The sequence below is a fragment of the Sarcophilus harrisii genome, chromosome 3 (assembly GCF_902635505.1).
Source record: "Sarcophilus harrisii chromosome 3, mSarHar1.11, whole genome shotgun sequence".
In the NCBI taxonomy this organism is placed as follows: domain Eukaryota; kingdom Metazoa; phylum Chordata; class Mammalia; order Dasyuromorphia; family Dasyuridae; genus Sarcophilus; species Sarcophilus harrisii.
The window spans coordinates 336,675,180-336,691,483 of record NC_045428.1 but is presented as its reverse complement, the minus strand read 5'-3'; the positions used below and the strand labels follow the sequence as shown (position 1 = coordinate 336,691,483).

The following is a 16,304-nucleotide window of genomic DNA, read 5'->3' as shown; positions in this document are numbered from 1 at the left end:
CAGAAAAAAAAAAACTAATTTTTCCTCCTTTCATTTAAGTCAATATAAAAAAAACCTTAACTCTGGGGGAAAAAACCACTCTCATTTTGTAATTTTTGTCTACCTAATAGGAAAAAGAAATTCAATATATGAGGCCTCATTAAAGTTCCATTCTAAGCTTTATCATGGCATAAAAGTGATAATGGGTTCTTAAAGACAACCAAGTTGGAAAAGCTTCAAAATCATGGAACTAAGTATTTATAGACTATAGACCATCTTGTCTTAAATTTATAGAAGTTTACCATGAAAAGATTGGCCATCAGATAGATCTTTTGGAGTTTTTAAGTTTTTTTCGACCACAGAAAATTAAAACAATTATCTAAAGCACAAGATCTAAAGTAGGGAATTTGTTCCACACTTTAAAGAAAGTAGGTGCAACAAAATTTGAAATAAGTGTTTGTTCAGAACAGATCAAGGTATTATGCTAGTTTTTTTAAAATGTCAGGACATAAAATAAATGTATGATATACAAATAACAAAAATATCCAAAGGATAATGCATTAAATGCCATAAAAGAGGTAAAAACAAAGAAGTTAAAGTATTCAGAGAAAAGAGATATTATGAACTACCAGCAAAGATGCAATTTTGTAGGTTTGTTTTTTTTTTTAGGTCACTAAATGAAAAAAGGGATCAAATTGAAGCTTCATCCTTCTTCATCCAAGTTCTTAACTTGAGATCCAGACTCCTCCATAACAGGCCTGTGGATAGACTTCAGGGAGAGTTGGGGTATATGAACTTGAATGGGAAAAAATTACATCTTTATTTCAACATAAATGGGCATTTGTAATACTATTTTATTTTATGCATTTAAAAATATTATTTGAAAAGAGGTCTATAAGCTTTATGACAGTGACATAGGGATACATAACAAAAATATTGAGAAACCCTGTTAAGATCGTATATTTTAAGATCAGCACGAGACAGGAATTCAGGTTAGGGGAAAATCGTCAGTCTTTATTCTCAGTGAAGAAGGATCGGAGGTGGAAGAGAATCGGCGATAGCAATGTGTGCAGCTGAGTCAAGAAGCTAGCTCGACCAGCAGCCACACAACCAGCACTCGAGTCTCGAACTCAGCCCAATCTCTCCCCACTTGTCTTGCTCCCTCTCTCTCTGCCTCCACCCACCAAAATCGTCATTTCCTATACAACACATCAGGACTTGCAAGGAGAGTGGGCAGGGACCATTCTTAATCCAATCATGTATATTAATAGAGTATAGCCCAATTACTATCTAGCCTCATGTACTTGGGACCTCAGTGCATCAGCTCAAACCTCAGCCCATTACATTATTTGCCTCGGCCCACGAGGCAGTGTGTGTGGACCCTGAAAGAAAAGAGATAAGGGCAAGAGAGAGGGGATGCGCAAAATGGAGGCAAGTCAAATCCATCTGATCAAGCCTCCATTTTGCGCATCCCCTCTCTCTTGCCCTTATCTCTTTTCTTTCAGGGTCCCACACACTCACTCGGCTTAGCAAATACGCATTGGCGCCAAGGGCCATCAGATAGATCTTTTGGAGTTTTTAAGTTTTTTTCGACCACAGAAAATTAAAACAATTATCTAAAGCACAAGATCTAAAGTAGGGAATTTGTTCCACACTTTAAAGAAAGTAGGTGCAACAAAATTTGAAATAAGTGTTTGTTCAGAACAGATCAAGGTATTATGCTAGTTTTTTTAAAATGTCAGGACATAAAATAAATGTATGATATACAAATAACAAAAATATCCAAAGGATAATGCATTAAATGCCATAAAAGAGGTAAAAACAAAGAAGTTAAAGTATTCAGAGAAAAGAGATATTATGAACTACCAGCAAAGATGCAATTTTGTAGGTTTGTTTTTTTTTTTAGGTCACTAAATGAAAAAAGGGATCAAATTGAAGCTTCATCCTTCTTCATCCAAGTTCTTAACTTGAGATCCAGACTCCTCCATAACAGGCCTGTGGATAGACTTCAGGGAGGGTTGGGGTATATGAACGTGAATGGGAAAAAATTACATCTTTATTTCAACATAAATGGGCATTTGTAATACTATTTTATTTTATGCACTTAAAAATATTATTTGAAAAGAGGTCTATAAGCTTTATGACAGTGACATAGGGATACATAACAAAAATATTGAGAAACCCTATTCTAAACATCCTTGACTTTAAATAAACTAGTCAATATCTAGCATTTTATGATTATTAAAACGTGTGTGTGTGTGTGTGTTTGCACGTGCACGCGCACACCCGCGTGCATGAATTGCACACACAAATCTCATTTCACCTTCACAGGTATCTAATGTGGTGTCAATCACCACAGTATTGTGAATGAAGTTCTGTCACTCAAAACTGTGTGGCCTTAAGGGCCATGTCACTTCCTCTCTCTCTAGAATTCATTTTCTTCATTTGTATTTTTTTAAAAGAGGGAGGGGGGAAGAGGGGAGGTATAAGAGGAAGAATTGGACTTAAAAAAACTCTCATTCAGTTCCTCCTAACCTTCCTGACCCAGTTCCACTTGGTCCAGTTCCACTCATTCCAATTCAGCTATATTCAAAAGCCAAACTCCTCTCCATGCTACATCCATGTCTCAAATGTCTTTGACTATTCACACTCAAGTTCTAATACTCTCCCTGCTTAGGAGAGACCCCATTCTTTCAACTAAAGCTTCTGTCAACCCAAAGTTTAATATAAAAATCAGTACTTTATAGAATCCCATGGGAAAAGTATTTTCAACAAGTACAGAAAATTAAAGTCTTTTATTTGTTCCCTGACTTTAATCTATTCAGTCCTAGAATCTTGTGCGCCTTAATTATCCCACTCTCCATTTCCAGAACGGCCCAGCCAATTAATCCAAGTAATGCTACCCTCTCCTAAAAATTCTTCCCTCAAAACTTGAAGCATAAGTTTTTATGGGCTCAATGAACAGAGTTAGGTAAGAAATGCCTGTAGTTGGTATCCTTTAAAAATATTAATATCTATATAAAGATAAATAGTACATACCATAACCACAGCAGCTCTGAGAGAACTGTTCCAATTAGGCCATTAATGACAATGCACATTAATACTAATTTATTGGGAAATTCAAAGGCCTCAAATCCAGTATAATGAAGTAAAAAGAACCCCGGCCATAACAGCAGCAGATTAAAGAGACCTACAAAACCTAAACACATATAAAAGAATCAGAATTAGTCATTGAAATTTACTTCACTTTTAGAACTTTTTATTGTCAAACAACTTCCCTGAATCTGGCATGAATCTTAACTGTTTGTTTCCTAGTGGGTAAAAGATCTGCCATCTGGCTAATGTTTTATAACTTTAAAAAGACAAAAATTGTATTTCAAAACTGATGAACAAGAGATCTCTTGAATTTAAAGTACCACAGATGCTGAAGACCACTACTAAAATTGTGTAAAATAAACTACTTTAAATGATTTTAAAATAGGGTAGAACACAAAGTTACTAACAATAGAGAACTTCTTAGTACAGAATGATATAACTATTAAAGTTCTTAGACACCAAATTATGATTGAAAAATTGGACAGTTAAGAGTTTTTATTTTATTAGTTCAACAAAATATTTATTAATACTTATTGTACATGGAAAGTCACATGGTCCTTGCCCTTCAAGAACTAACCAAATACAAACAACTGAAATAAAAACCAGCATATTTTTAATGTCACAAAAATGACAGTGGTAAGTTTATATTTGTAATTACATAAAATAGGATTCTCTGTATTTTTTTAAAAAATATGGTCTGTTACATTATCATAATCAATATCATTGACTAAGATTTTAGGAAGATGTTTCAGGGAATCCCTGAGCATCACAAGGCATTGCCAATGTTTTACTGAGAGGGGAAAGGGAGGGTCAAGTGGAGGGAGGAAAGAGATATAAAAAACAAATTACAAATTATAGCTGCTGTCATTTCTGGGCACCAACTACCTCAATAAGCAGAGATTAAGATTCTAGAACATGGAAAACATGGGAGAGTTTCACAGAATCACAGATTTGGAAGAATCTCAGCAATTAAATTAAAAAGGGTTTGCACAAACAAAACCAACAGAAACAAGATTAAAAGGGAAGTACAAAGCTGGGGGAAAAATCTTTATAGAGAGTATTTTTGACAAGGGTCTCATTTCTAAATTATATAAAGAACTGTGTCAAATTTATAAAAATACAAGTCATTCCCCAATTGATAAATACGACATCAAAGGATATGAACAATTTTCAGATGATGAAATTAAAGCCATTTATAGTTATATGAAAAAAATGCTCTAAATCACTGCTGACTAGAGAAATGCAAATTAAAACTACTCTGTGGTACCACCTCACATTTCTCAGATTGGCTAAAATGACAAGAAAAAATGGCTGAACAAGCTGTAGTATATGAAGGTAATGGAATATTATTGTTCTATAAAAAAAATTAACAAGCTGATTTTAAAAAGGCCTGGATTTATATGAACTGATCTGAGTGAAACAATACACAATAACAGAATAGGGAATGATCAACTGTGAAAGGCTTGGTTCTTCTCAGTGGTTCTGTGATCCAAAGCAATCCCAATAAAATGTAAATCAACACATGCTTTGTTCACTTCTTTTTTTTGTTTTATCTCTTCATGGTTTTTCCTTTTGCTCTGATTTCTCTCCCAAAATGATTCATAAAGCAATGTGAATTAAAAATAAACTTATTACTACTCTTACTACAAGAACAGCAAAAAAAGAATTTCAGCAATTGGTAGGGACAGAAATCCCCTCTATAACTTTGTCTAAAATTGCTCATCTAATCTTTCCTGAAGACCAGTTGTAAAAAGGAAACTACTACTTTTAGGAGGCAGTCCACTTCACTTGTATGAAGTTTTTTTTTCTTTATTTCAAATCTAAATGTGTTTATTTCTAGCCATAATTTCTTTTGCCCTTGGGCTCAAACAAAGTAAGTCTAATGCCCTTCCACGGTCTTTCAAATATTTGATTACAACTAATTTATCATCTCTTATGAAATAAGTGTGCCTAGTACTTTCTGTCAATACTGTATGTCAAGACACCAAAACACCTTAAGATTCTGGTCATCCTCTAAGTCTATTTTAATTCTCAAAGTTCTTCCTAAAATGAAGTACTTGGAAATGAACACATGATTGCAACAGAGTATATAGTGGGACCATTGAGTCTATTCTCTATACATCATGTCTAATTTCCTTAATAAATGCAACTTAAAATTAAATTAGCTCTTCTAGCAATAAGGGAAGGCTATGACAAAGTCTGAAGATAGTCTTAAAGAAACAAAATCTTTGAGACTATTTTCTAAATAGAACTAAAAAATGGCAATGTATACCATATGAAGTTTTATGACATGTCATTATCTAGTTATTTAACAATCATGAATGATGGAAAGCATAAGTCTATTACTGATATCCACATGATTTTAGAAGACACAAAAGACCTGAAAGTAGATAGCTTTTGAAGGATTTATAGGAAAAGACAAAGAATCAAACAGGATGAAAAGATGTGAATGTACTATGATTTGCACAAATAACTATAGTACATCAATGAGATTATCCACTGAAGTACTAAAGTATACCTATAGGAGAAAATCTGAACTACTCATTCTGTCATTCAATAAATTCCATTCAACTAGCTGTTTCCTAATTTTCCAAGCTTAACTCCCACTTTTCTTCTACCTAAATCCTCAGCTCCAATATAGTAAACTTTGTGAATTCTTTCTTCTATGCCTACACTCCAGAGAAGCATCATCAATTGCTGACTAGACAATTCAAACCAAATCTCCTTCAAGGAACTCAAATTCAAACATGTCCAAAATAGTTTTATCATTATTTTCCCCAACCTCTTACTGCTGAGAGCACTATAATTCTTTCATTCATCCAAATTCACAATCTTGCTCTTACCACATATCCAAATGGTTGTCAAATTTTATTATTTCTATCTCTATAATATCTTTGTATACTCTATTCATCATTAACTTAGCTACCACCCTAATATAGATCCCCCAGATTATTGCTACAGCCTTCTAACTAGTTGTCCTGACTCAAGTCTCTTTCCACTCCACTAAAACCACTAAAGACATTTCCCAAATATACAGGTCTCACCACATCATCCCCATATAGACATGCAGTTAAACACCGCTGGCTCCCTATAGGTTCTGGGAGCAAATATAAAATCCTCTCATATTTAAAGCTCTACACAATCAGAGTTTCTCTTAATTTTCTAATATTCTTATACATTATTCTCCACTACAGTTCAGCTTCTGGTCACTTTGCTGTTCTTTACCCACAACACTCCATTTTTAATTTTTGTGCCTTTACAATGGCAGCTTCCTATGTCTGGAATATTCTCCATCTTCACCTCCATCCATCTTTTGGAGTCACTAATTTACTGAAAAACTTTGTCAACAAATTTTTATTAAGTTTCTATTATGTACCAGGCACTAAGTCAAACACAAGAGCCATCTTCTTTAATTAACTTTTCCAGATTTCAACTTTCTCTCTCCCCAAATACACACACACACACACACACACACACACACACACACACAGAATGAATGCCTTGCTTATAGCAGAAATCTAAGAAATGCTTGCTATCAAATGATTGACTTAGCCAGATTTTCTTGATTCTTCAAGATTCAGTTCAATCTCCCCCTTTTCCATAAATATATAAACTGACAATTCCAGTACAGTGACTACTCTTCTCTTCAGCTTTACAGTACTCTCTATAGCATTATATTTGACAATTATATCTTGTTCTTACAAATATCATGTTCTATCAAATATCATCAGGGTCACAGATGCTAAATAAAAATGACCTGAAGAAACTTTGCAATAATCTATTCTAGTACTAAAGAATGATAAGGTATTAGAGAAAGAGATGAAGGAAGCACTACTTCTTCAAAATAAAAATCTTTTCTAACTATTAACTAGGAAAGGAAATTTAAGATTTCAAACCAATTTACATCTGACACATCATGACATGCTTGAAGGTAATATAGTAAACTACTTAACACTTACAAAAGTAGAAATAGGAATAATTTATTTTTTGAAATGTTAAGAAAAAGAAACAAGTTCACTGATATGACACTTTCCTTGCATACATTACACTTGGATATATAACACATCATTTAGCTGAAGTTCAGTTTGGGTAATGTTCATCTCCTAAAATTATTTTCATTACTATACTTAAGAATCAGATTTTAAAATCGGAAGGAACTTTAGAAATTAGATCAATCCTGTCATTTCACAGATTCAGAAACTGAGGCGCAGAGGTTAAGAGAGTGGTTCCAGATTATATAGCAAACTGATAGAAGGGCTAAAGAGAATCTAGGCTTTTCTGATTATATCAAAGGCTTTCCCCACAATACCATATGGTTTCCTTAACTGAAGAAAATAGTGGACATAGGAACAAACAATAACCTTTATCAGATTATTTTTCAAAAGAACCCAGTAGTCTGTTCATTCCCAGCAGCCTAGCCCTAAGCAGGTGTTAGGTAACAGAAAATGAATCACATTTGAGAAACTCCAAATCCAAGAGTTGTTGAGCTTGAGGATTCTGAAAACTACATTTGTTGTTCAATTATTTTCAGTTGAGTCTCACTCTTTATGGTACCACTAAGTTTTTCCGGGCAAAGATACTGAAATGTGTATCACTTCTTTCTCCAACTCATTTTACAAATGAAAAAGGAAAACAATGTTAAGTGACTTCCTCAGGGTCATACAGCAATTAAGTGTCTGAGGCCATATTTGAATTAAGGTAAATCTTCCTGACTCTAGACTTGACATGCTATATATTGTGCCAACTAACTGTGTACTATGACAATTTTAATCTTAATAAGGAAATGCCAGGCTAAACCAATTCCAAATGCCCTATTGATCTTTTTCTTTTTAGTATTGCAATAAAATCATAGAATGAAAATGTTAGTACTATATTGTCACATAATGAATGCATTCCGATGTTTTCTATGGTATACAAATTGTCAAATGCAAAAATGAGAATAGATTATTTGTTTCATGAAATTTACTTTACTCAGCAGAAAAGTAAAGTCATGTGATTCACTAAAGGAGTTCTCTTTTGGCAGAAAAATAAAGAATTCTTATTTCCAACTTTATCCATATTATTCTCTGAGAGAAAATACATTGATAGCTTTATGTGAAAAACTTTAAAATGTGCACAGAAGGTATAAAGGAAAGCTAATGACAATGAAAATAGAAGTTCAAAGACTGGCACAAGGCCAACAGGTAGATGAGGATGAACAATTAAAAACTATTGTGCATGATTGTATCCAATTGGCATGAAATCCTTTATTGACTCTTTAGGTATGTCTATTCAAATGATTCTGAATTCACCCAATTATGTTACCATCTGGTTCACATCTCTCTGTCTTCTAAGAATATTAGGAGAAATTTTGTCAGAAACCTTGGATAAATTCTATATGGTGTGTGAGTGTGTGTATATACATATTTTTTATATTGACAATTTCCCCATGTACCTTTTCCTTTTCCCCACCTGTAGATTTGTTCACATGGGAAAGAATTAAAAAATTTAAGAGGGAGAAGAGGAAAAAATAATCAGTGAAATACATCAATAAAATTTGAAAATATATGCAGTATTCAAAACTTTCAGATCTACTATGGCAAGGGAGAGCAGGTATATTCTTAAAATTCTTTGGAAAGACTAACAAAATTAATATGCCAACTTGATAAAAAAAAAAAAGGAAGAAAATCAAATGAACAAAATCATAAATGAATGGCAAATGAACAGAAAAAGCAAAAGAAAATTTTCAATTATATACTAATTGAATTGAAGAATCTTATGGATTATCTTAAAAATATTTATATCTAAACTAATTGAATTACTTTTGCATTCTCAGAAAAGGAAGTACAACTAGCATCAAAGAAACTATAAAATCCAGGAAAATAAATAAATAAATAAATAAAAATAAGCTCCTGGTCCTGATAGATATGTAGAAGAATTCTATCAGACTTTTAAAGAATGGTATTATACAAATTATTTTCTAGAAGTAAATCAAATATAGAAGAGAAAAAAAGCATTCTCATTTTAATTCCTTCATTTACCAGGAAAGCTTCCAGTGCGTTTTTTCAATGGCATGAATACCACAGTTTATAGGGTTTTTAAAAATAAATCATTGTTGTACTATTTCTGCATCTCTTGAGAGAATCATGTGGTTTAGATGGTTGTTTTAAATATAATTATTATTTTCCTAATGCTGAAACATTCTGGTAAAAATCCACCTTGGACATAATCAAAGATTTCTTAACAGCTGAAGCCTACCTGATAGACTAAAAATTAGTGGAAAAGGGATATGTGATAGACAGTTTCAAAGATTTAAGGTCTATCACATGAAAGAAATTGTATTTGTTCTGTTAGGGTCCAATGGAGTAAAATGATGACCAATGGGTAGGTGTTCTAAAGAGAAAGATTTAGATTTCTGGTAAGGAGAAACTAACATATGAGAGTGACCATAAGAAAAACAGCTTCCTTGGGAGGGAGTAGGTTCTCTCTGAACTAGAGGTCTTTAAGTAAAAGCTGGATGACGAATATTTGGATAAATTACAAAGGATTTTGTTGGTCAAGTGTGTTGAATAAATGAATCCATTTTCTGACATCCTTTTTTTCTAACTGAAATTCTGCAATTCTCTAATTGTCTTTCCCAATTCCCTTTCCCAGGGGCAGAATTAACCATAATGCAGCGTATAGTGCAAATGACAAAATGAAGGCAAAAAGGGGATGGCAGGGATGGGGAGTAAACTGTTTGACTATTAAAGTCCTTTATTTTGATAAAATGTCATGATTCTAATTAGAAACTTTAATAAATTAAAGAAAATTAAATATTAAAATAACAATTACTACCCAGAGAAAGTGAATTTGTCATTTAGAGAAAAAAGGTCTTACCAAAGAACATTGGTATATCCAATTTATCTTCTCTGTCTACTTTTCTTTTAATCATAACAATATAGACAGCATAGAGCATGGCACCAATAAGAGACCAGATGGAACCTGAAAAAATAAAAATAATTTAATGTACATTTGCTATTTCCATTTCCCTGTGTTACATCTTTATATTTCCATTTTTCTCTATTCAAACCCTACCCTTCTATCAAGGACGTATCCAAATCCCTCCTCTTCCACAGAGCCTTTTCCAACTACTCCAGTCAACACTAACATCTTTTACCTTCATTTTTTCTATAGTCTTTAATATAATTTATCATTTACTACAATTATAGATTCATTGTCTTATATTGTTCTCTAGCAAAATAATGCATTTAGGTGTGATATGTTCTACTAGAAAGCTCCTAGAAGACAGAAAACATGTATCTTATCAGTTTTATACACTCTAAACCATATACTACTGGCTATGCAAAAAACATTTAAGAACTGCACAGTAAATGGACCATCTGCTCGAGTATCTCTGATTATGAAATTTACATAAATCATCAAAAGTATTTAAATTTTAAACAAGTCAAATATTATCTAATTGCTTTGTGATTATTTGCTTTGTTATCATGTTTAGCACATCAAAAATTGTATTAAATTTATTTCTTCTTTTTGATTTTATGGGAAGGACTTTCAATTAGCAATAAAATCCATTCAGAACTAAGTATATGATAAATGTGAAATTTGAATGACAAATATCTGAAATATCTTTAGACATCTGTTTATACAATTTTGCATATGAATATAATTTGGGGACTAAAAAAATAGATGAGGAAACTGAAGCCCACAGTACCACAGAAAGTTATCAGGATAGCCAGGATTTGAAGCTTTCTGATCTCAAATCCATCCCTCACTCCACTCTATTGGGCTTGCTGCCTTAAATTCAAAAAGGTGTTTACAGCCCACATAGTATACTACATGTGTACTCCTACAAAATACAAAGATTAATTCAACACAATAGAAAAAGTATAGTGTAATGTGTAAAGAACTTTTCTCAGTGCCAGGAAAAATTCTGTTCAAGTTCAGTCCTTCACATATATTGGCATTATAAGCCTCATCAGGTCACATAACTTCAATACTCAAGAAAATATTCAAAAATTTTAAATGTAGAAAAAATGCCTACCAGCATTATTAGAGCAAGTTTCCTCATCTGATAGTTCCTGCTACCAATGAAAGCACAAATCTAGTCACTATTTAACAACTATTTATCATTTAGCTATAAAGAGATGAAAAATATATCATATCTCTACACACAGAAGGTAAGTTTTCTTAAACACAAGAGACTTATACATACCTATTGTATCTTTTCCAGCAGATTTCTCAGACCCTGAAAGGTTTACCAGCACAACACCTCCAATGCTACAGGAAAAAGTGGTCATTATTAATCAGGATAATACTTTCATTTTGAAGAGGACTGAGTAGAAGATCTTTAAACTACTGATAGCCACTAATCCTCACATTAATTAAAAATTTAAAAAAAAAAAGGTTGTTTATTGGCGAATTAAACCGTCAACAAGCATCTATATAATCAAACTATCCTTTTTACCTGATATTTGTTAATTTCAAAACAGTATAATGAATAGTAAGGTACAGAGTAGGAGCTCTATGACTAATGGGGGAAAAAAAACCTCTTACTAAAATTTTAAAATTCAGGTCAAATTTCTTAAAACATATTTCTGTTTATGAGTTTGAGCTGTATCTTGAATGAAGTCAGGGATAAGAGGCACTCCATCTCCCATCTCAACAGCTTTCCACTAGTTGACTCCAATGTTTTCTTTCCTCTCTTACAATCTAGCTCTTAGAACCTCTGACTCAGCTCAATGCCATCTTCTACAAAAGGCCTTTTCCAATTCCCCAGCTTCCAAAGCCTTCCCTTATAAGGTTAACTTCAATCCACTCCATAATTATCTGCACAACTTTTTTTTTGTTTGTTTTTTTGTTTTTTGTTTCCTTTATTAAAGCTTTTTATTTTTCAAAACTTACACATGGACAATTCTTCAACATTAGCCCTTGCAAACAACTTATGTACATGCTGTCTACTCCTTTAAAATGTAACTCCTTAAGGTTAAAAACTGCTATTTTTCTTTGTATCTAGAGGACTTAGCATTGCCTGGCACATAATAAAAATAAATGCTTGTTGGCTACTATATGAGAATTATATTAAAATGTCAGCCACAATTGTTTCAGAGATTTTTAAAATGGTAAAGAAGAAACTTCAAATCTATAAAGGTAACAACATTTACTTTCTCTCTTGAACCCTATGCTCAATTTATATGCAAAACAAAAATAGTGACATTCTGCTACAGAAAAAGTTAAAAGTATAATTCTATCTTTTTCAGAGTAGAAAAATGAGGCTACATCATAGACCGAACCAATATAAGATTTGACAAAGGCCAGCATTTCCATTCCCAACCTTCTGTAGTACAATACTGTAGGATGACTTAGGTTCAAATCCTACCTTTGCTTGCTGTGTGACTTTAGACCAGTCACTTAACATTTCTGGTCCTCAGTTTTCCTCATCTATAAAATAAAAGGGTTGAACTAGATGATCTCTAAGTTCCCTTCCAATTCTAAGTCTTATTAACCTCTTTCAAGTTGCATCTATTTAGGTAGAACAATGAAATATTCTTAAACTTTACTTTAAGAATTTACTCTTTCTTTGAGGTAGTCACATTTCTTTCCATTATAGCAGGTCACAATCCCTATGCCACTTAGTAGGTCTTAGAGAATTTCTCAGACTGAAAAATTCATCAGCCATTATATTTCAAAAATATATTAAGAATGGTTATAAACCCATGAATTAGAAAATCAGGATAGCAATAGAAATGCCAAGAGGTGATTTCTCTTTTTAATTCTGAACTTAACACAAAATAAAATGGACATATTCATAAATATGTTATAGTGTATAAGGGGGAAAAAAGGATTATATATCAAACTGCAGGACTCTATAATATAGAACTTGTTTTTTTTTGTTTTTTTTTTTTGAAGTATTCAAGTTAAACCTGCAGTATTCAAAAAGCTGTCATGCTTATCTGTGTTTCTTTCTGGCCCTCCTTACTTTCTGTTTTCTGTATTTAAAAAAAAAAAAAAAGATATCTTAATGACCTTCTTTATTCTTTTTTCCTATCCTATCCTTTCTTACCATTCCAAGCTCTGCCCCTAGGTAATATAAAAACAAAGCCCTTATAATTAATATGTATTTTCAAACAAAAACCAAAAATTCTGGCTATGTCCAAAACATATGTTATCTTATTCTACACCTTGTGTCATCACCTCTTTTGTATAGAAATACATAACAAACTTCATCGCCACAAAACTTCTGGAATCATTAAATTGTTCAAAATATTTAAGCATTTCAGAATGACTTTAACATATCCTTTAGTGTAAAAACTTTCTACTTTAGTATATTAGCTTAAATTTAGGATTAAAAGTGAATTTAGTTATATGTAGAGATTATTTTTATATACATACTAATCAAGGAGATTTTTAAGCAACTAATGGCCACAAACACATAAAAGGAAATTTATAGTTGTAGACCCCCCTCCTCCCCCGATTGCCTCCATTAGATTGAAAATTCCTTAAAGAATGAGACTCTTTTCTTTCATCTCTGTATTCTTAGCTCATTATAGTTCCTTGCATAGAGGAGATGCTTTAAAAATATTTGTGAAATTGAAAACCAATAATTCTAACTCCCTTCTAATATTATTCTTCCTAAGAGGTCTAGAGGAAACCTAAGAACCAGGGGCAGCCAGGAACACCACATCACCTTCAAATCTCTACTGATAATTTTCTTTTGATTTGGACTACATGGGATACCATTCCTGTTTATACAATATTATACCATCTTTCTCTATATCCCAATCCATCTCTTACATCCCAGGAACGGGAAAAAAGAAGTAACTATTATTTTTACCAGAACAAAGCATTTATCATTTGATAGTCTTACCATAAAATGACAGCTAACAGTTTAGAAAGAGTAAATCTGTCTCCACTGTTACTTGGAAACACTGCAGCTAAGATTAAAGTAAAAAGTCCTGTGGAAGATTAAAATAAAGAATTAAAATATTGGCATGACTGTACACTGCCAAATATCTTCATGAATAAGACTTTATTCTACTAACTTTAGAACTAGTTCATATTATATATTTAAACTAGCTTAAAAATGATACTCTATTTAGGAGGGAACAAATTCTATTAATCACAAATGCCTTTAAATGACATTTTTTTAATATAAATTCAAAAATGGTTCAATACATTTTTAAAAATCATGCATCTAAATTATAGATTCAAAGCAATATTTGATTTATAAATCATGCATGTGTGACAAAGCTATTTTGAAAACATTAAAAATATGTTTTATCTACTGATTTGAGGTGACTGCTTTAAAAATAAAAATTATCACAGGCCAGATTATAGTTATAGGTGATTATATTTTGTCATGAAGCCTGGGAAAAAATACCCCTCCAGAATGGAAATCTGAAAAGATAAAACAATTGTATTAGGAAATGTACTATAAAAATGCAACAAAGAAGCATATGTGTATATCACGAAATCCAATGCCTTGTTAAGTCCTCATCCTTGATATCGTCACTTTTTTTTTAATTTGTCTTGGTATCCCCTAATAATGCCTTGAATATGACTGAAAGCAAATTAATGTTTGCTGATTTGGATATTATTAAGTAGATTTTTCATTCTTGATACTTATTCCTCCTCTGACTTTCATAGTATTTCATTCCCATACCTCCTGTCCTACCTAACACCTCTTACTATTGTCTGGATCTTCATCTTGCTACCATTTTCTTAAAAATGGTACATAACATATTTAATACATTTAGCATTTGAAAACATGCAAAGCATTTCCCTCATAAAAATTCTAAAAGGAAGACAACACAACTCAATTTTACAAATAAGGAAAAAGGCTCTAAGAAATTGTGTGGCAGACACTGCAATGTCTACAACATGATTTGAAGTCTCAAAACACCAGTCATACCACACCATTTAATTGTCTCTGTCCTCTGCATGCTTTTTCTTCTCTCTATACCCTCTTGATTAGTCATAGTCAATTTTTCACCTCTACCTAGTTAATTCCCTAAATATCTCTCTAAAGTAGTTCAATACTTCCAAATGCCTGTTTAATGTTTCTATTTGGGTGTCCTATTTGTGCTTCAAATTCAAATACCTCAAACTGAAATTATCCTACTCTTCAAACCTGCCCTTTCTTCTAATATCTTTATTTCCATTAATGGAATTACCATTTTCCCAGGCATCCATACTCAAAATATTTGAATCATCTTTACCTCTTCACTCTTCATTAGCTACCAAAATCCACTGATTTTTACCTCTAACATCTGTCGAAACCCGTCATTTCTATTGTAATCACCCTAGGTCAGATCCTCACATCAGTTAGCCTACTGTAAAAAATAACTTAAATGAATTAAAAAATAGCACACTGAGAATTGAAAGGCATTTCAGACATGAGTTAAACCAATCTTTAAATGAACAGTGAACCCATTACACAAATCCTCAACTAGTAATCCTCTACTTAAAGGTCGTCAATGAAATGGGAACTCAGTGGTTTGCAAAGCAACCAGCCCACTGCAGTATTAGCAAACTCCATTAATAAGTACATCATTCTGTACCTCTAAATATATTTCTTTGAAATAGTTCTCATTTTCCCTGATGCTACCCCTTAGGAACATATAGAACTTGTCTAAAACAAATATCTAAGACAGATAATCTGTCTAGATAGTCTAACAGCAAACATGTATTTTTCCATTATTCTTTGGGTCACTTGTAATTTTGGTTCTTTAGAGACAGTGGTTTCTATGATTCATATCTATGATAACATGAGAGTATAATAAATGGATTTTTCAAAAAATGAGCAGCAAAGTATTAAAAGTACTACGCAATTTCTAAAGAAGAATGTAACTCAATCTCCTCACTTCTGAGCTCAGCTCATCTGTCCACTTACAGAAACAGTCCAAAGCATACATACACAAATAGACTCATTCAATAAGCACAGCATCCCTCAGAATGTTTTTTCATCAACTTTGTCTTCCTAATATTGATGGTCAAATCTGTCTCTGTAAAACAACTATGTGTTTTGGAGGGGCAAAGCCAAGATGGTAGGAAAAAGGCAGGGACTTGCCTAACATAATTTTAATATAAAAGCTGGAAAATAATTTTTGAGAAAAAAGTCTTTAAAACTACAAATTCTTCCTTGGTCAAATGCTTAAATAAATAAATAAATACAGCAGAATCTTATATTCCTTACCTATGTCAGTACAGCGTATAAATATAAGAATATAATATGCTGTAAGGCAGTGCCT

General features: G+C 32.4%; 1 protein-coding gene across 6 annotated transcripts in view; it reads right to left on the bottom strand.

Annotated features, from left to right (window-relative positions):
- The window catches only part of SLC35F5 (solute carrier family 35 member F5), a 48,830-nt gene that overhangs the window by 10,888 nt on the left and 21,638 nt on the right, over window positions 1–16,304 (bottom strand). For 5 of the 6 annotated variants that reach the window (XM_031959983.1, XM_031959982.1, XM_031959986.1 and 2 more), the window contains 4 exons: window positions 13,922–14,009; window positions 11,270–11,334; window positions 9,934–10,038; window positions 3,019–3,178 (listed from right to left, as the gene is read on the bottom strand). In XM_031959983.1, coding sequence (XP_031815843.1) covers window positions 3,019–3,178; window positions 9,934–10,038; window positions 11,270–11,334; window positions 13,922–14,009 — 418 coding nt within the window. Of the gene's footprint in view, window positions 1–3,018; window positions 3,179–9,933; window positions 10,039–11,269; window positions 11,335–12,455; window positions 12,496–13,921; window positions 14,010–16,304 lie in introns of those variants that run through there. The other variant, XM_031959988.1, reaches the window with a different exon arrangement.